Below are 20,140 nucleotides of genomic sequence, written 5' to 3'. Positions count from 1 at the left end.
GGAGAGGCCACAACAGTGAGAGGCCCACGTACCGCAAAAAAAAAAAAAAAAAAAAAAAGGAACAAATGAAACAACAGTTGGTTATGAAAAGGAATTAATTATAAATCCCATATCTGATTAAATATAATAATTTAAATACAAATTCTACAAGTAGGATAAACTCTTGGATAAAGACTGAATTAATGAAAGATATTTGAAGAATTCATCCAGAAAAATAAAGAGAAAAAAATTATGAAGAGCAGACAAAAGAGATAGAGAACAAATTGAGGCACTTCACCAACATAGAAGTTCCTAATGAAAAGAATAGCGGGAATGATAGATAAGCAATATTTGAGTAGATAATAGCTGAAAATTTTTCTGCAGAGCAACCGAAAGCCTCAGAAAAACATGCACACTGAATACTGTGTAGGATAAACCACACCATCAAATGGTTTAGTGAAGCTGTAAAGTATCAAGAAGAAAATTTTCAAAGATACTAAAGAGAAAAGATTGTTTTCCAAGACAGAAATAGCAATTATATTGTTCACCTGCAAAAATAAATGTTGGTGCTGAGGGAAAAGAAAGACCATCAGCCTAAAATTCCGTAACCAGCTAAACTATTAGTCAATAATGAAGACAAAATAAATTTTCTGACAAATAAAAACTAAAAACCTTTCCCACAACATACTCTCCCTGAAAGACCTGTTAGCAGACATACTTCAGAAAGAAGAAAAGTTAATCTAGGAGGAGGATGGGGCATAAACAGTCATGAACATGTCAATTTATTTAATGTCGGTTATGAGAGGAAGACATTTAGAAAGAAAAAGTGTTTCTGGAAAAGATGTTGCGAAGATATCATACTTCAGAATATCTGGCTATTCAAATTAAAAAATACAACCTATGTTTAAAGGAAAAATCCCTATAGGGTTACCAAGTTTGTATTAGCCTGTTCATAGTGGGAAAAAATAGCAATTTTTTTACATCATCATATGCATGTATCTTAGGCATTAGTATTGCAGAAGTAAGGTATAAAAATTTGGTAGGAAGTTAATCTGGGGGAAATATTCAAGGTTTTTTGAAGATGAGATAGGATTTCCCTTTTAATTTTGCCTTATCTTAGGGTATAAAGTGTTTTGACTGTGGAGCATGATATGCGTTCTTACTGTTAATGGCAGCAGAGCAAAGGGTTTTTGCTTCAGGATCATTGCATACTATAAAGAAACCAATAACTTTTGCTTTTTTGTAAGAAAAAAATGTATAGCAAGTAGGCAAAAAATATCTTTAAGAGAATATAAAGAGCTCTAAACATAAAAGAACAAGAATTGAAATAGATTACATTAAAATTTGGAATTTCTGTTTATAAAAAAGGAAAACACCTTGAGAGAGAGTTGGAAGGCAACCCATAAAATGGGAGAAATTATTTACAGTATCTATAACCAACAAAGAACTCTAATCTGAGATATATAAAGAGTGCCCCAAAATCAACAAATAGAAGACATTCATCCCAATTAAAAATTACATTGGTAAAAAGACTTAAGAGACGCTTCATAGTAGAGAATAAATATCTTTTTTTTTTTGAGAATGAGTATCTTGAAAATGTTTTTAAAAGCAAGGAGAAAGAGCTTCTTAGTTCGTTCTGGCCGCCTTAAGAAAACACCACAGGGCTTCCCTGGTGGCGCAGTGGGTGAGAGTCCGCCTGCTCATGCAGGGGACGCGGGTTCGTGCCCTGGTCCGGGAAGATCCCACATGCCACATGGACCCGTGAGCCATGGCCGCTGAGCCTGTGCGTCCGGAGCCTGTGCTCCGCAACGGGAGGGGCCACAACAGTGAGAGGCCCGCGTACGGCAAAAAAAAAAAAAAAAAAAAAAGAAAGAAAGAAAGAAAACACCACAAATTGGGTAACTTATAAACAAGAAAATTATTTCTCACCGTTCTGGAGGGTGGAAGTCTGAGATCAAGGTGCCATCATGGTCAGGTGAGGGCCTTCTTCCTGGCTCACAGCCAGTGACTTCTTGCTATGTCCTCATATGGTGGAATGTCTGAGGGATCTCTGTATGGTCTGTTTTGTAAGAACACTCATCCCTTTTATGAGGGTTTTACCCTCATGACCTAAACACCTCCCAAAAGCCCTAGCTCCTAATACCATCACATTGGGCATTAGGATTTCCAGAGGTTGGGAGTGATCAACTGAATTGAATGTTGTTGAGAGATCAAGTAAGCACTACAAAATTGACCACAAGATTTCTCAACATGGATGTCCAAAATATCATTATTTAGACTTCACTGAGTTCTCTATTATTTGAAGCCCATAGTACTTACAATATATGTCACTAAATTATGTAACTTATTGCAGTTTGTAACTTTATTGGGGGAAGGAAACTTGCCTTTTATTTTTATACTGCTTTGCCCTTCACACAATGCTAAAGAATAGGCAATGGCTATTGGCATATCAAGGTCTTTGCTGTTAGCTCAGTGATATCCTTTCTTTCTTTCTTTCTTTCTTTCTTTCTTTCTTTCTTTCTTTCTTTCTTTCTTTCTTTTTTTCTTTCTTTCCTTCCTTCCTTCCTTCTTTCTCTTTCTCTCTTTTTCTCTCTCTCCCTCCCTCCCTCCCTCTCTCTCCCTCTCTCTCTCTCTCTCTCTCTCTCTCACTCTCTCTCTCCCTCCTCCCCTCCCTTCCTTCCTTTCTTTCTTCATTCATTTTTGGCTACATTGGGTCTTCATTGCTGCACGTGCACTTTCTCTAGTTGTGGCAAGCGGGGGCTACTGTTCGTTGTGGTGCGCAGGCTTCTCATTGCAGTGGTAGATCTTGTTGCGGAGCACGGGATTTAGGAGTGTGGGCTTCAGTAGTTGTGGCACACAGGCTCAGTAGTTGTGGCTTGCAGGCTCTAGAGCACAGGCTCAGCAGTTGTGGCACATGGGCTTAGTTGCTCCACAGCATGCGGGATCCCCCCAGACTGGGCTCAAACCCGTGTCTCCTGCATTGGCAGGCGGATTCCCAACCACTGAGCCACCAGGGAAGCAGTAGCAGGTGTTAACATTTTATGATAATAATTCAGGTTGTTTTGTTTTTCAAACAAAATTTTATAGATTTAGTTGATTCTCACTTTGTGCTCCTCCTTAATTGCATCCTCTTCTCTTTCTCTGCCAGGTAACTATGATCAAGATACCATATGTTCTTCCTCTGCATACTTTGGTAAGTTTGAGGTATATATTTGGTGTTAAAAATATTTATAATTAAAACTTTATATAAATTATCATATATATACAGCCTATCCCAGTTTGAATCATAATGTATCATATTGCAGCATTCCAAATTAATGTTGTATAATTTACCCATGTTGACATGTGTGGATTTTGTTCATCATTTAACTGCCAAATAATACTCCATTGTAGAAATAGATCACAGCTGTTTTTTGTCCCCTATTGAAAATCATTTAGGTTGTTTCCATTTATTCACTGCTACACATAGTGTTTCCTTAATTATTAATGGGGATTCTCATGTGCAAGAAGCTAGTAAGGTTATATATTTTATTTTTTTAAATTAATTAATTAATTTATTTATTTTTGGCTGTGTTGGGTCTTCGTTTCTGTGTGTGGGCTTTCTCTAGTTGCGGCGAGTGGGGGCCACTCTTCATCGCAGGGCGCGGGCCTCTCACCTTCGCGTCCTCTCTTGCTGTGGAGCCCAAGCTCCTGACGCAAAGGCTCAGTAGTTGTGGCTCACGGGCCCAGTTGCTCCGTGGCATGTGGGATCTTCCCAGACCAGGGCTCGAACCCGTGTCCCCTGCATTGGCAGGCAGATTCTCAACCACTGCGCCACCAGGGAAGCCTAGGTTATATGTTTTAAAATGAAATAGCTGGGTCAAAGATGCACATCTTCCTCTGTATTAGATATTGCCAAATTTGTTCTTTGTGTTGTTTGCACTTAATTTACACTTCCATCAATGCTATATTAGATATCACCTCACACCAGTCAGAATGGCTATCATCAAAAAGTCTACAAACAGGGGCTTCCCTGGTGGCACAGTGGTTGAGAGTCCGCCTGCCAATGCAGGGGACACAGGTTTGTGCCTCGGTCCGGGAAGATCCCACATGCCACGAAGCGGCTGGGCCTGTGAGCCATGGCCGCTGAGCCCGCGTGTCTGGAGCCTGTGCTCCACAACACGAGAGGCCACAACAGTGAGAGGCCTGCATACCACAAAAAAAAAAAAAAAAAAAGTCTACAAACAATAAATGCTGGAGAGAGTGTCAAGAAAAGGGAACCCTCCTACACTGTTGGTGGGAATGTAAATTGGTGCAGCCACTATGGAAAACAGTATGGAGGTTCCTTAAAAAAACTAAAAACAGAGCCACCATATGATTTTGCAATCCTACTCCTGGGCATATATATGAAGAAAACTATAATTCAAAAGGATATATGCACCCCCAATGTTCGTTGCAGCACTATTTTCAATATCCAAGACATGGAAACAACCTAAATGTCCATCGACAGATGAATGGATCAAGAAGATGTGGTATATATATACAATGGAATATTGCTCAACTGTTAAAAAGAATGAAATAATGCTATTTGCAGCAACATGGATGGACCTGGAGATAATCATACTAAGTGAAGTAAGTCAGACAGAGAAAGACAAATATCATATGATATCACTTATATGCAGAATCTAAAAAAAAATGATACAAATGAACTTATTTACAAAACAGAAACGGACTCACAGACTTAGGGGATGAACTTACAGTTACCAGGGAGGAAGGGTGGGGAGGAGGGATAGATTGGGAATTTGGGATTGATATATACACATTGTTGTATTTAAAATAGATAACCGGGCTTCCCCGGTGGCGCAGTGGTTGAGAGTCCGCCTGCCGATGCAGGGGACACGGGTTCGTGCTCCGGTCCGGGAAGATCCCACGTGCCGCGGAGCGGCTGGGCCCGTGAGCCATGGCCGCTGAGCCTGCGCATCCGGAGCCTGTGCTCCGCAACGGGAGGGGCCGCGGCGGTGAGAGGCCCGCGTACCGCAAAAATTTAAAAAAAAAAAAAAAAAAAAAAAAAATAGATAACCAACAAGGACCTACTGTATAGCATAGGGAACTCAGTTCAATATTCTGTAATAACCTAAATGGGAAAAGAACTTGGAAAAAGAATAGATACATGTATATGTATAACTGAATCACTTTGCTGTACACCTGAAACTAACACAACATTGTTAATCAACTATACTCCAGTATAAAATAAAAATTAAAATAAATAAAAAAGAAAAAAACCAAAAAACCAAAAAACAATATACTAGACGTTCCGTTTGCCCAATCTTCCCAAACAGTTGATATTATCAAATTTTAACATTTTTGCCACTCTGATGAAAGAGAAACATTTCCATTTCTGTGATTGCTAGCAAGATTGAACATTTCATTCTCATTTATTCATCATTAGGTTTTTTCTCCTGCAACTCTCCTGTTTATGCCATTTTCTTATTTTTTTATCTTTTTGGGGCTGTCCCTTATAGATTTGTTAGAGTTCCTTCAATATTCTTGATATTTATTATGATTCAGTTATATATGTGTTACAAATTTTTCTCCCACTTTCTGGCTTATATTTTCACTTTTTAATGTTTTAAAATTTTTCATTTAATAAATTTAAACGTATCAATCTTTTCCTTTATGCTTTGAGCCTTTGCACATTACTTAAAAAACCCTATAATAGTCTTTCAAAAGATTAGAAAATATTTATTTTAACTCTGTCAAATTCAAATCCAGTCTCAATGAAAGAATAAAATATTTTGAGTATTGAATCTGGTTTTGATGTCTGGGAGGTAAATTAAAAACTCATCATCTTTAGAGATAGTCACTTGCTCCAATTTAATAATTTCAAACAAGCATAAAATTAGGATTCTTCATCTCATTTTTTTTCTGAAAATACAAGAGAACTGTCTAATTTTAAGACATGCCTTGGTTTTTAACTAAAAAAAATTAATGTGCATGCTAATATATTAAAAATTGTAAGGTAGAAGTTTATTCTTACCTGTAACATGTCCTCAGTCCCTATTCTTTGACTCTCAGTCTCTTCTGCCTTTCTGTTTTTCAGTCTCTGAAATAAATACACACATGCATGCAGGCATACATACATACAAGTTCCTTCCTCTCCCATATTTCCATTTATTCCATCTTTGATTTCCTGAAAGGGCCCATTCATTTATATTTAATTCAATTTCTAAAGACTGATAGCAAAGCTTTTTTTAGGTAGGGGGTTTGCTATCACCTACACTTTGCCCATAATCTTCATTTCTTTTTTAAATTTTTAAATTTATTTTTAATTTTTTTTTTTAAAGCCAAGGTGTCTCCCACTGAGAGGTGAGTGCTTTAATTGTATACACTCTTTTTCTATTCTTTTCCATTACGGTTTATCACAGGATGTTGAATGTAGTTCCCTGTGCTATACAGTAGGACCGGGTTGTTTATCCATTCTATATGTAATAGTTTGCATCTGCCAAATGCCAAACTCCCAGTCCATCCCTCCCCCACCCCCAGTATCCCTTCATTTCTTAATTAAACAGAGAAATAGAAGGAAAGCTGGAGGAAATTTTTTTCAAAGAATTTCTATTGCAACTTAAATTCATTCAGGGTTTGATTTAAATTTGTTTCATATAATTCAGTTAAGAAATGATGCCTGTGTAGTGCACTAAAACACTTCCATGCTAACAGAAGTGCTGTGTATAATATTAGGATGGCAAGATATTAATATAGCATTTGTATTGCAAGATAAGAAACGAGGAGGAGCCAATAGATTGAGTTAGACGGATACATGGGCAGGTTCTGTTTGTGAAAATTCATTATACAACACTTTTCATCAAGTTATATATTTATGTACATTTCTTTATGAATATTCTACTTCAATAAAAAGTTTTTAAAGACATAAGAGATCAACCTAATGCAATGTATAGATCCTGATTCCAATAAAAATAGTTTTTTAAGCCTTTATTTGCAATTGAGGAAATCTAATATTTGACAAAATTAAGGAATTATTATTGTTTTAAGAGTCATAGTGGTATAGTAGTGGTTATTTTTTTAGTCCTTATATTTTAGGAATACATGTAAATATTTAATGGATGCAACAAAAGGTTATCTGACATTGGTTTTAAGGTAATCCAGTGGGATGGAACAAGTAATGGGGAAAAACTGGTCTGGTTTGACACTTACTGAAACTGGATAATGGATACATTGGGATTCATTGTACTATTTTTCTACTTTTGAATGTGTTTGAATTTTCTGTAATGCAGTGAAAATGTACACACACACACACGTATACACACATACAAAGTTAAATTGAGAATTCATAATTTCTCATGCTGATAATTTTTCACCCTTACTCATAGTTTTTCTTGATTTAGTCATTTGGAGAAAAGGACTCTTGGAAATTTTTCATTACTCTGTTTAGACACAGGATGGCACTCTTTGAATAAGTAATTAGCCAAAGTCCACTTCTCATTGAATAAGCTCCTTTCCTTTACAATGCTGCTACTTCCTAAGGTAGTTTGTCTTAGTTAAGAGTAAAAACTTTTCAGTCAGCTTATACAGATGATTATTACTCACACTTTTAGTTTTCTCTGCTGGCTGTGTCTATCTACTACCAGTTTTTGAAAAATTAAGGATAAGTTTCAACAACTATTTAAAGCCTGGTTTGATGCTAAACCAGCTCTGTGCCCACCCTTATTTTTAGTATGTACAATTATTGCTATGAGATTAGCTATCTTGTGTATTTTAATGCAAATATATATATCTATATCCATATCTCTCCATGTGAATCACCTTTATTTAAAACTGTCAATTCCAACCATAGGTCATATTTCTACATTTTAAATGGAATTGAGCTAGATACTACAGATTAAGGTCAAGGTGAGGACTATTGACTGTGGACAGATGCTTTCCCCTTTCAGTCCTCAAAAAAAAATGGAAATAACTGTATTCTTGGATGTCCTCAGTCTGATTCATGCCTTCTTTTAGCCAACTATTCATGTATTCACCAGAAGAATTACACCTACTACCTCCGGTGTAGGAAGAAAAAAAAAAAAATCAAATGAGCAATAATGTTAACAGAAGCTTGAAACTTAAGAGCTGGTATTCAAAAAGTTCCTCCTCCCTATCCCCTTCCCTCCGGTCCAGTTCCCCTTCCTGGTTCTGGCCATCGGAAATTGACTTGGCGTTAACTGCTGGAATTTCAAGGCGTCAATTCCGAGCCCCTCCCCCCCGCCCCCCCCTCGGAAACTCTTAAACCTCTCCCTTCCCTACTCTCAACCGTAGAGGCAGATAAATGATGCAGCAGATTACACCGCTGAAAGGCAACATTTGTCCTGAGCTATTTTCACATTTTTTCCTGTTTCCGATTTGTGTGCCAGACTTTGTTTGCTTGCTTAGGACATGGAAAACATATTTGGGCAATTCCCTACAGTTTAATGCTGGTAGCTTTCTCCCAGCAAATGAAAGTGAAAGTGCTACGTAGTAGCCGTGTTTTATCCTTAAAGGTACGGACTGGCAGCTGGTGTGTATGGAGTTGGGGGGAGGGGGTTGGATTGAGAAGCTTGAAAAACCAGTTTTGAGGTTTTGTTTGTTTATCTTGAGATAGTAGCAGGGTTCCTGCCCCCCCACCCTTGGGGTCTGATTTAGGATTTATTTTCATTTGGGCAGTCATTGAAGTTTCATTCAATATACTGTATTAAAAAAAATACGCTCCACTTGTAGCTTTCCCCGGTTGCACTTTAAAACACCATCCAGTCTCACCCTCATCTGGAAATAATGCAAGTTTCTCTCTCTTCCCCCGCCCCCCCTCCTCCCCCACTTCTCCTTCTCCTTTTTTTTTTTTCTTCTAGAGCCCCGCATAACCTGAAGTCAGTAATCAGATGGAAAGTGTGATGGTCTTAGTTTACTTTAGTCTACTTTCCCTTTTGGTGGCAATTTTACTTGTTGAGGTATATTAGAAAACAAACAAACAAACAAAAAAAGGCATTTTGTGCACATGTAGCTACCGAGTCTTGAAATCTGCCACTGATTGAAGTTTACTATAGCTTCCTCAGACACTGTTTATGTGCAACTTTTAACATTATTGTTGCGTGGACTTTAAAAAAAATACACGGAGAAGGGCACTACAGTGACATTAGTTCATCTAAAGCCATTCATCCTCCCTCCCCCTTCCCTCTTCCAAGAAACAACTAATCACAAACCAGGCTAGAATTTCTAAAAGAGGTTAGAGGAGGAGGAGGAAAAGAGGCGGAGTGGGGAAGGGGATTGAGGTTAGAAGGGCCAGAATTTCTCTCATTCACAGGGTGGAAAAGTTGACATTGTCTAAACCCTTCTGAATGGCTGGTAGTTGGTTACCCCGATTGTACCTCTACCTCCCCTCCCCCTCCACGTGACGACCCAGGACACATGCGCACCCGACGCAGCCCGGCACATCTGCAGACTGACGTCAGTGTGCTCTGCCTCCGAGGAAAAGCTGCCAAAATTTTCTACTGCTGCAATTCAAGTTGGCTGGGGGCCGGTAGTGAGATCTAGGGCTACTTCAACAAAACTTTGCTGCCCTTCCTGCTCCTCTTGTCTTCTTTTCTCCTGATACCTTTTGATGCTCTTCACATGTTATTTGCATAGCAAAGGCACTAAGCTGTCCAGGAAGAGAGGGCACCACTTCCACCCCCAATAAGTCTTTTTTTCCCCTTCCTTCCTTTCTTTTTTTTCTCCCCCCCCTTTTTTTGGAGGGAGGGGGTGCGGGAGAGAAAGGGGGTTTGCAAAGGCAGCATCTCAGGATGATAGCCTGGATGTATTGAAGGCATCTCTTTTTCTGCCAAATCGGAAAGTCCGTTCTCTAAAGCCCGGGTTAGCCAGACTATAGGGTTTTATTCTGGCTGCAGAATAACTAACTCACTGCTGTGGCTTTGCAAAGGGGGGCAGAAAAAAAAAAAAAAAAAAGAGGAGAGGGAGTACGTGAGTCGTCCAGTGCAATCTCTATTGTTTGAAACTTACTTTTTATCAGAATTTGAAGATGAAAACGGTAAGGAAGACTTCACAATATTCAATGAAAACTTTTTTTTTTTTAAATTAAAACTTGTGCTTTGCTTGTCTTCCGAATAACGCGTAGGAAACTTTTTTCTGTGTGTTTTTTTTTCTTTTTTCTTTTTTTTTTTTTTTTAAATGGCAATGAGTGAGCTTGACTGAACTCATTTTACAGATAGAAATCTTTTAACTCCAGACTAGTCGGGGGTTGGAGAATTCTGGGTCTTGCAAATATTTTATGATGCAAAAAAATATACGTTTATTATACAAATAGACATGTTTTGTGAAGTATGACTTGATGATTTTTGTGGTCTTTAATCACCAAATAGTAATCGGGAAAGTAATAATGATGTGTATTTTAATCTGATTTTCAGTTTTCTTAAAGAAAAACCTTCTGCATTTTATAGTTCAAGTCAGTGTCTTAGTCAGACAAGTGCATATTTTATGCCTGGGCTCAGAGGGCAGAATTAATATGCTAGCTATAGTCCCGATGCTCTAGATATGTTAAGCTCTTAATAGGCTAATCAAAGAGATGGAAATGTGTGTTTTTGATTTACTTTTGGCCACTTGGGACGTGCTAGACTCATAACCCTCCGGAGCCTTGAATATCGGGTATGTCTGTATATATGGTATATGGGATCAAAGTTCAGAGATTGGGGAGGGGTTTGTGCTGGAGGGTTTATTGGAAAGCTGCCTTCAGATAATGTGTACTACAATTCCTGTCTTTGGTAATTTCTTTCCTTGTTGTACTGGAGGCAAAGAGAGCAAGAGAGTGAGAAAGCGCACTGAGAGGGAACAAGAGAGTGAGTTTCTTACTCTTGTTTTTATTTGAGCTGCCGGTGCAACGCGTTTGGGCCAAATGCCAACTGTCTGGGTCACACGCGTTTTATCCAAATAGATTTAGCGCTGCTGTCTGGAAATGGGCTGCTGAATGTTAACTTTAGGATCAACTCAACCAGGGCAGCTCAGACTGTTACCCTCTGTCTGGGTGAAGTGGGATGGGGGTGGGTGGGCGAGGGTGTGCAGAACGAGGGAGGAAAGGGGAAACTGAACTATTGCTTGGAACTTTTAAAAACACACTGGAGTGTGATTTCCAACATATTCCTTTAGGTTCAAATTTCTTGGACAAATTTTTTTTTTCCTTTCCTTTTTTAGCTTATGTTGATTAGACTGAAACTTAGATGTGTGAATGATAGCTCTCAAAATTCATGACAGGGAAAGAAAGGTAACATAAAACTGGTGTAGTTGAAAGGAAATTGAGAAAATAAATTTTGGAGATAATTGTTTTCCTGTGTTTCACCAAAGTGGTAGCTGCAGTTCTGGTTTATATTAATTTAGTGTTTATATGTGATCATTGGTGTTTGGGGCTTTTAAGGAATAGCTATAGAGGCAAATAAGTTGATTTCAAACAAATCAACTTCATTCATTTCTCACAAATGGCGGCAAATGAAATCTGTATTGTGGTATTAATATTTTTGTGATTCTCAAGGGCAAAAACCTCTACCCTCAAGACCTGAAATACTTTAATATTTTTCATGACTGGGCCAATACGTGTAAGATTAATTCCTACTCTTGTCTACTCTTACCACTTCCTCTTCATTTCCTTGGCAAGCATTAGTAACTACTAGTGGATGGGCCCCTATGCCAAATCTTACCCTGTGTGTGACTTTCGTGAGAGAATAAAGAGAGTTAACATATTAAGACAGTTAGTAGCACATTCTTTGGAACATTTGGTGGGAGAAGAGTAAAAGGTGGAAGAAGTGGATAGCTCTTTTGGTTCTACCAAAGGGCATAGTTGATTATCAACATTTTGAGCTAACGTCAAGAGAAAAAGGTGTTTCTGTTTTTCAGGAAAGAAGTTATAATACGGATAACATATATTTAACTTGCCATCTGGAAAAAAACAGTTTGGGACTATATGTAATTTGGGCCTTGATTTTTGTAGAATAATATTTTGTATTTTTGCTTTTGGCTTATTTGCTTTTCTTGTTAGTAAGTTTTAAGTCTCTTTAACTGCACCTTTCCTTGGAAACCAATCTCGCAAAATTCATAACTGATCTGGAAACTTTTGTACTTCAAGCCTTGCTGTATGGTAGGTGACAATAAATATTTGTTGAGTGAATAAATGGAAAATGAGATGAAAAGTTAATTTTCACATATAAAAATTGAGTACCTGAAGGAAGCATAATATTGTTGCTTCCTCTGTGAAGACAAAATCGGCTTTAAAAGAAATATCCGGAGTTAAGATGAAGGAAGTTGAGAAGGATGTTATACATGTTCTATAGCTCCATAATGATAGTTCGTGAAAGGAAATTGTTACTTGGCTACTCCTAGATCATTTGAGTGGGAAGTAAAGAAGATAGAGGAAAAAGACAAGTAAGTACCCTTCAACCAGGGCAGACTACTGAGGGAATCAATAAAGTGCAAGTTGTCTGATCTTATTTCTACTTAGTGTAGCTTTGATCCATGGAAGCTGTTAAATGATCCCTTTACTGGTTGGTGCATTTGTCTTAGGGAAAAATGCCTATGTGAAATCAATGTAAAATGGAAGTTCTGATTCTGTTTTCAAATTTAAAATAGTTGTAAGCCCAGTAACCATGACTTAAATTCTTTACTGTTTGCTCTAAAAGACAATACAATCTAGTTGATTGATTCCATCATCATATCCAACCATTCCACATTTAAGGGAAGGAGGAAAATGAAACTATTTTTGAAGGAAGGCCTTTGAAAAGTGATGAGTCAGATAACAAGGAGAAAAGGACTAATATTTATTTAACCATTAAAATGAACTATGTGAACACTTTACATCACGTGTAATCTAGGAAACATCTCATCTATAAAAGTTAGGTAAACTGTAGTCAGGACAGGACTCAAAACCTTTGTGCTTTCCACAGCTTAATGCTTCTGCTGTACAATGTAAGGAGTTAATGAATTATGATTTCTGGGTAATTATGTACTATTTTAACATCAATCTGAATTTTGGAAACTATATCTGGATCTGTTAGTACCTATACATATATGTTTATGATGTCGAGATTAACTTCTTCAGTAGGTATCAGAAAGTAGGTTCACCCGTTCATTTTTATTGTGTAGGTAACTAAGAGTGGTTAGTTATGGTAGTTGTTGTTGATTTTAGTTGAACTTGAGCCCACTCGTTTACTTATTGTTAAGTTTCCTCACTGGCATTGGAGGCTTGAAAAATGTGGGGAAGGAAGGAAGGAGTGAGAAAGGAGAAACAAACTCAAATTTATTGAGTGCCCATGTGCCAGATACTGTAGCTAGTGGTGGAACCAAGACTGTAGCTCTGATTTGCTTAACTTCAAAGCTCCTGCCCTTTCTAATATGCATCAGTGCTCTTTTTACTGCAGGTCCTTAAATCAAATGTTAGTGTACTTTTGACCAGGTAGTTACATACTACCTTTTCTTTCAAGACTTCTGGCTTACTTAACTTGGGCGCTTACAGGACAGTCTAGTAGTGGTAAGAGTGGAGGTTAAAAAACTGTGAAGAGCAGGAAATTTCTCAAGGGGGAAAAAAAGGGTTGTTCCCTAAACCCAGGTAATTATATTGCAAGTTTGTCAGTTTCAGAGCCCAGGAATATAGGATGAATGTGATTCAATACAAATCTGTCACCACTACTAGAAATTAACTCGAATGTGTTAATTATATATTCCTCTTTAAAGGAAGATTAAAGTATATGAGGGACTCACTTAATGTCAGACATTTTTATGCAAAACACTCAAGTGATCTGAAAAAAAAATGAAGAGTAAATGTTCATGAAGCAACTGTTAAGGAGCTGGAGACTGTACATAAGTAGGTTGGGAATCAAGATAACTGGATTATTTTCTTTACCGATGACCCTTGAACAACACTGGTTTGAACTACAAGTCCACATATACAAGGATTTTTTTCAATAATAATACTACAGTAATACACTATCCTTGATTGGTTGAATCTATTATGGAGAAACCATGTGTGTAGAGGGCCAACAACTGTAGGTAATATTCAGATTTTTGCAGAAGGTCAGTACCCCTGGCTCACATGTTGTTCAAGGGTCAACTGTGCTGTTATTGAATGACAGTGTGATTTAATCTCTTTATAGATTTTTGCCTGCGAAAGGACATATAGTGCCTGTTGTTTTGCCTAAATCATTGTAGAAGAAATTTTGAGATGAAACAGTTATTGTGTATCAAGTTGCTTAAAATTTCATGTTAATTAACATATCATTTATGAATATCTATTTTGATACTGGTTGTATGCAACTGCTATTGTATATTTAAATTACAGTGACTTAAAGTGGAAGTGTGATATAATAGAAAGAATTTAGACTTTAGAGTCAGATAGTCTTATGTATGACTCTGGGCTCTGCTGTTTTCGAGCTGTGTGGCCACTATGACTTCAACTTCCTTACCTGTAAATTGGCAGCTGTATTAGTTATCAATTGGTGCAAAAAATATCACCATAAACTTAGTGGCTTAAAACAACACACATATTAACTAAAATTTTATGTGGTTCAGGAGTCTGGGCATGGCTTAGCTCTATCTTGTGCTTGAGTCTCTCACGAGGCTGCAGTCAAGGTGTTGGCAAGGACTAAGGTCACCACAGAACACTTAATTGGGGAGGCATATGCTTCTAAGCTCACATATTCAGGACTTAGTTTCTTGCAAGCTATTGCATTGAGGGCCTCATTTCCTAGCCAGTGGTTATCTGAAGGCTGCTCTCAGTTCCTTGCCATGTGAGCCTCTCCATATGGCAGCTTGTTTCATCAAAGCCCGACAAGGGAGTCTACTGTTAAGATGAAGTCAGAATCTTTTGTAATCTAATCATAGAAGTGACATCCCCTCACCTTTGAGGTATTATATTAGTTAGGATCAAATTACTCAAAGGAAGGGGGTTACAGAAGGGCATGGATTTTAGGAGGAAGAATCATTGGGGCCATCTTCGTGACACAGGGGCAATAATACCTACTTTACAAGATTGCTTGTAAATATTGCTTGTGAATATTAAAAGTAACATATATTTAAAGTTCTCTTTATTTTTGGACCTGACCTTAAACTACCTTTCTAGATATTATTACCTGTTAGTCTTCTGCATACGAACCAAACTTACTATTATTACTAATAATATTTTCCATTTTTTTCTTTCCATCTAGACTTTGTGGACTCTGTTTCTTTAATTTGTAATGATTGCCCCCAGAAATTTGACTTGTGAAATTCTGTTCATCTTACAGAGTCTATCTGAAATGCTACTTTTTTTCATAAACTTTCCTTCACCCATCAGACTCAGAAGTCATCTACCTCATCTGATCTCCTCTAATACCTTTTATAACTTTATTATGGCATATGTCAGTCCGTCTTGAGTTTTTTCTTTGTTCCTTAGATTATGAGCTCCTAAAGGGCAAGGATTGTGTCTTAATCTTTTCTTATCCCCATGTTGTTATAACATCATTTTTAAAACATTGTAAGACAATAGTTGTTGATTAATGAATTAGTTTTTCCAAGGCTTAGCAGTTTAATAACTTGTAGACACAGATATAAGGAACTTTAAATGGTTGTGGTTGTTTTATATGTTGTAATAACAATATTTCTAGCACTATAGGGAATGAAGTATTCCAAATAAGTTAATTTTACAGTTAATGTTAAATATCCTTTACTATCCCTAAATTGATTTTATTTTAATCACTATTAATTCATTCATTCATTTACTCATCCATTTTTTTCAATCAACAAATATGTAAGGATTTATTATATGATAATCCCATGTATTAGGGTCTTGGGATGAAAATCTAGTATCTTTTGTGTACTTCTCTGTCATAACAATAAGTTACATTATTAAAAGTAATTTAAACTTTTATTCCTGACTTAGGCATAGTATTTTGAATATCAGATATTCAGCTGTAACACAGTCGTAATACACAATATGAACTATTAAGCTACATAAGGGCTATTTGTCTCTACCTCCAACTGTATTGCTTGGGCTTCTAAAACTACTTTGTAGTTTTTCCTCTTTTTTTGTCACTTTTGTGCTTTTACTGAGCTAGTTTCTAGTCCCTTTGTTATTTTATTATTCTAAAGTGCTATGTGCTGGGAAATCAGGTAGCCAAGTATGTCAGTGTTCTGTATAAAATGTGAATTCACGGACTCTGAAGTTGTAAGTCAAAAGAAAAGTATGTGAGATAGGACATGAAATCTGCTGTGATACCTGAATTGAATTTTTAAAAGTTCTTTTCAGAAAATGAACTACTTTTCTTTACAGTTACATTCTAGATAGTTTAAATTGTCTCATATGTGTTGCTTTATGAGTCATAAAAGACTTCCAGATAAAGTCAAGGATTACAGTAAATATGGTTCAACTTTTCAGAAATTTAGTTTATGCTACTGTCTGAGTTTTCACAGACAGCTGCTTAATGCCACTGTGTATTTGTAGATCTACTCTGTAAGAAAAAAATGATAGGTGCCTCATAAAGCAACAAATCAATTTCTGGACAGCAGTGTACTGAAAAGCATGTTAAGGAATGCAATCACATACTGCTTATCATTTTCACAAAATGAACTTTGTAAAGTCAGCCTAGTTTTTATTTTATCAAAAGGTTAGTCACTATACCCACACATTGTTACCTTCAAAGTTTTAAGAAGAATTTTTATAATCCTCTTCAGGTTCCTTCTTTGATTATTAAGTAGCTTTGGCATTATCCTGCTAACCATTTAGGTTTCTAATTTGGTCGTCTTGTGAATGTTTATTTAAACTATGAAGGACAACAATGGTTTGATTTAATTATGTTATTTTGTAGTATATGTCCTTTGCCAAGCATTCAGCAATATAGATCTGTCCATTCAAAATATTTTTCAGTTAACTTAAATATTTTTTTTCTAGGTTAAAAAATGGCCATACTTTAGTGACTAATCAGCTTAATGCTCTGCTTATGAAAATTTTACCATCATTATCTTTTAAATTTTGGACTGAGAAAATGAATCCAAATACAGAAGAAAGTACAGGATGTTGGAAAACAATACCCGTTAAACAGTGGAATATCTAATAACTAATCTGCAAGAAGTATTAAAGAAATAAAATTGTTATGCTTCGATTTTGGCATGGTATTGACTCTCTAGCACATAGGTAGCCCTCTAAAAAATCATCCAGTTTTCTAAATTATGGAAATTTTGTGGAAGACGTTGACCTGGATTTTGAGCCTCATCATGGCTTCATCGGAATTTCATGGTGACCACAGGCTTTCATACAGTTCTCAAGGTAGGATTCCTGCTTTTGAAACTGACAAAAAAACGTTGCTATTAATCTTACAAGAAAAGACTGAATATTTAGTTTGGATGAACATTTTCTTTGGGATGTATATCGGTAGGAGCGGAGGACTACTGTGTCAATTCAGTACTAGTTTCATAAATGTTAATGACTCTAAAAGAGTCTGTTTAACTTGTCCTACTAGTATTTAATATCCAGTGCATTTTAGAGTTGACTGGTCTTTCTTAGAAGATGATAGACCTAGACCTCTTCTTCTGAATTCTAAACTTTAATAGGGTTACTCATTGCCAGGATTTACAGGCAAGGTCACGTTCAAAAGGAATCCAAAGGTTTTCTCGTAAAAGAGCAAGAAAGCAGACAAATTCTGATATAAGATCCTTCTAATATGGATCTTTAGTGGAAAAATATGTTTCCAAACTTAAGAATTCTGATGTAAGGACTGGAAGCTGGATAAAAGAGTAAGAGTTATAAGAAGTTCAACTTTTCAAATTCTAACCCATAGGACCCTATAATTTTAATCCATAAAATTGAACTTCATATCATAGAAAAGATCTTAACAGAGGTCCCAGGGGTGAAGGTCATTTTGTTTTCCATAGACCAGTCCAATTCTTATGGAATTATTGAAAGCATACCTTTTGGATTCTCCTCCCATGAATGTATAGTTCATTTTTTTGGTGCTGATGAGCCAGATTTTCAAGGCTATTATAGATTGATGTATATATCTAGAAGTCTATATGTACAAAATGTGGCTCTCAAGGTAGATCAACAAAGCCATAGCATTTAGTATGAACTCTTATTTATGAGAAGGGAAATAAAGATTATTTTTCAGGTTTTTTTCATTTGGTCATGGTTTCATGGGAGTTTATATTTGTGGATGAACTTCATGTGTAGACAGTGAAGCAATTTGCAGACATTTGGTTCAACCTTAGTGATAAATTTAGCTAAAGGAAGATGTGGTTAAGAAGGTAGATTGGTAATATTTAGTACACCTAAGTGAGGAAAATATATTTAATAGTCCCCTGAATTTTTTGTCAATCTGATAATTTTTAAACAACTTTATTTTGATATAGTATACATACCATGTAATCACAGAGTTGTACAACTATCATCACAATCAATTTTAGAACATTTTCATTACCCAAAAAAGAAACTCTGAAGTCATTAACAGTCACTCCCCAGTTCCCTCCAAACCAACTTACCCCCAGGTCTAGGCAACCTCTAACCTATTTCTCTCTGCAGAGATTTGCCTATTCTGTATATTTATATAAATGGAATTCTGTGTGACTGGTTCCTTTCACTTAGCATAATGTTTTTATAGTATTAGGTAATGAATTTTGATTATGAAGGCATTCATGTCATACCATGTATCAGTACTGCATTCCTTTCTGTTGTGGAATAATCTGTTGTATGAATATACCACGTATTATTCATTCATTCATTCATTCGTCAATTGATGGACATTTGTGTTATTTACCCCCTTTGGCTATTATGAATAATGCTGCTATGAACATTCATGTACAAGTTTTTGTGTCAATGTATGTTTTCATTTCTCTTGTAAAAATACCTAAGAGTGGAATTGCTGGGTCAGGTGGTAGTTCTGTGTTTAACTTTTTGAGGAACTGCCAGACCGTTTTCCAAAGTGGCTGCTATATTTTACGTTGTGAGTGATAATTAAAAAAAAAAAATTCTACAAGACTGTAGAGATTATATGTAAACTCTTTTGGTTAACTTTCATAAACATATTTTATCTGAATGAAATTCTGTTCTTTTACATATATGTACTTTTCACTGTTTTTTGTTTCAATATAAAATATTCATATTTACTGCAGAATTTAGCTTTTAGAATTCATGTCTTTAAAATTAGATTTAAAAAAGAAAAATAGCCTTTCAAAATAATTTTAGAATTTTTTTTAAGGAGTGGAATACTTGGAACTTAATTCATTTTGAGATTTTAAACTTCTACTCTTTCATTTTTGTTTAATATAACATTTTTTGTCCATGCCTCACATATAATGATGCATAGTTTTAAGCAATGTAGTTGTTGTTTATACTGCTACTTCTTTGTTCTGTTAAATTTTCTTCTTTTCCATGTGTTTTTTCTGGATTCTCTGCCTTGTGATTACAAAGAGGAATTCCTGACTTATCTAGAACACTACCAGCTAACTATTCCAATAAGGGTTGATCAAAATGGAGCTTTTCTCAGCTTTACTGTGAAGAATGATAAGCACTCCAGGAGAAGACGGAGTATGGACCCTTTCGATCCACAACAGGCAGTATCTAAGTTATTTTTTAAACTTTCAGCCTATGGCAAGCACTTTCACCTAAACTTGACTCTCAACACAGATTTTGTGTCCAAACATTTTACAGTAGAATATTGGGGGAAAGATGGACCCCAGTGGAAACATGATTTTTTAGACAACTGTCATTACACAGGATACTTGCAAGATCAACGTAGTACAACTAAAGTGGCTTTAAGCAACTGTGTTGGGTTGGTAAGTAGATGTTATAATTTTAAATTTCTGATGGGGAAATAAATTCACAATATAACTGTCTTTCCTCAGATTAATAAAATATATACATATATACACATATATATGTGTATATATATATGTGTGTGTGTGTATGTATATATATATATATATATATATATATATATATACGGTTTATCTAGGGAAGGTAACATTCTAAAATTTTTTGTTATTTCTGCTGCCTTTGCTTTTTTTTTTTTTTCCCCGGTATGCGGGCCTCTCCCCTTGCGGCGCACAGGCTCCGGACACGCAGGCTCAGCGGCCATGGCTCACGGGCCTAGCCGCTCCGCGGCATGTGGGATCTTCCCGGACCGGGGCACGAACCCGTGTTCCCTGCATCGGC

The 20,140-nt window shown here is 36.5% G+C and overlaps 1 protein-coding gene across 3 annotated transcripts in view; it reads left to right on the top strand.

Moving 5' to 3' along the window:
- Nucleotides 1-9,514: 9,514 nt before the first annotated feature.
- The window catches only part of ADAMTS6 (ADAM metallopeptidase with thrombospondin type 1 motif 6), a 301,915-nt gene continuing 291,289 nt past the window's right edge, over nucleotides 9,515-20,140 (top strand). For 2 of the 3 annotated variants that reach the window (XM_067031055.1, XM_059062283.2), the window contains exons 1-3: nucleotides 9,515-10,012; nucleotides 16,886-17,260; nucleotides 19,397-19,761. In XM_067031055.1, the coding sequence (XP_066887156.1) occupies nucleotides 17,164-17,260; nucleotides 19,397-19,761 (462 nt within the window). In that variant the 5' untranslated portion in view covers nucleotides 9,515-10,012; nucleotides 16,886-17,163. Of the gene's footprint in view, nucleotides 10,013-10,779; nucleotides 10,818-16,885; nucleotides 17,261-19,396; nucleotides 19,762-20,140 lie in introns of those variants that run through there. The other variant, XM_067031054.1, reaches the window with a different exon arrangement.

This window comes from Kogia breviceps, chromosome 4 (assembly GCF_026419965.1).
Source record: "Kogia breviceps isolate mKogBre1 chromosome 4, mKogBre1 haplotype 1, whole genome shotgun sequence".
Classification (NCBI taxonomy): domain Eukaryota; kingdom Metazoa; phylum Chordata; class Mammalia; order Artiodactyla; family Physeteridae; genus Kogia; species Kogia breviceps.
This window is presented reverse-complemented; position numbering and strand designations above follow the sequence as displayed.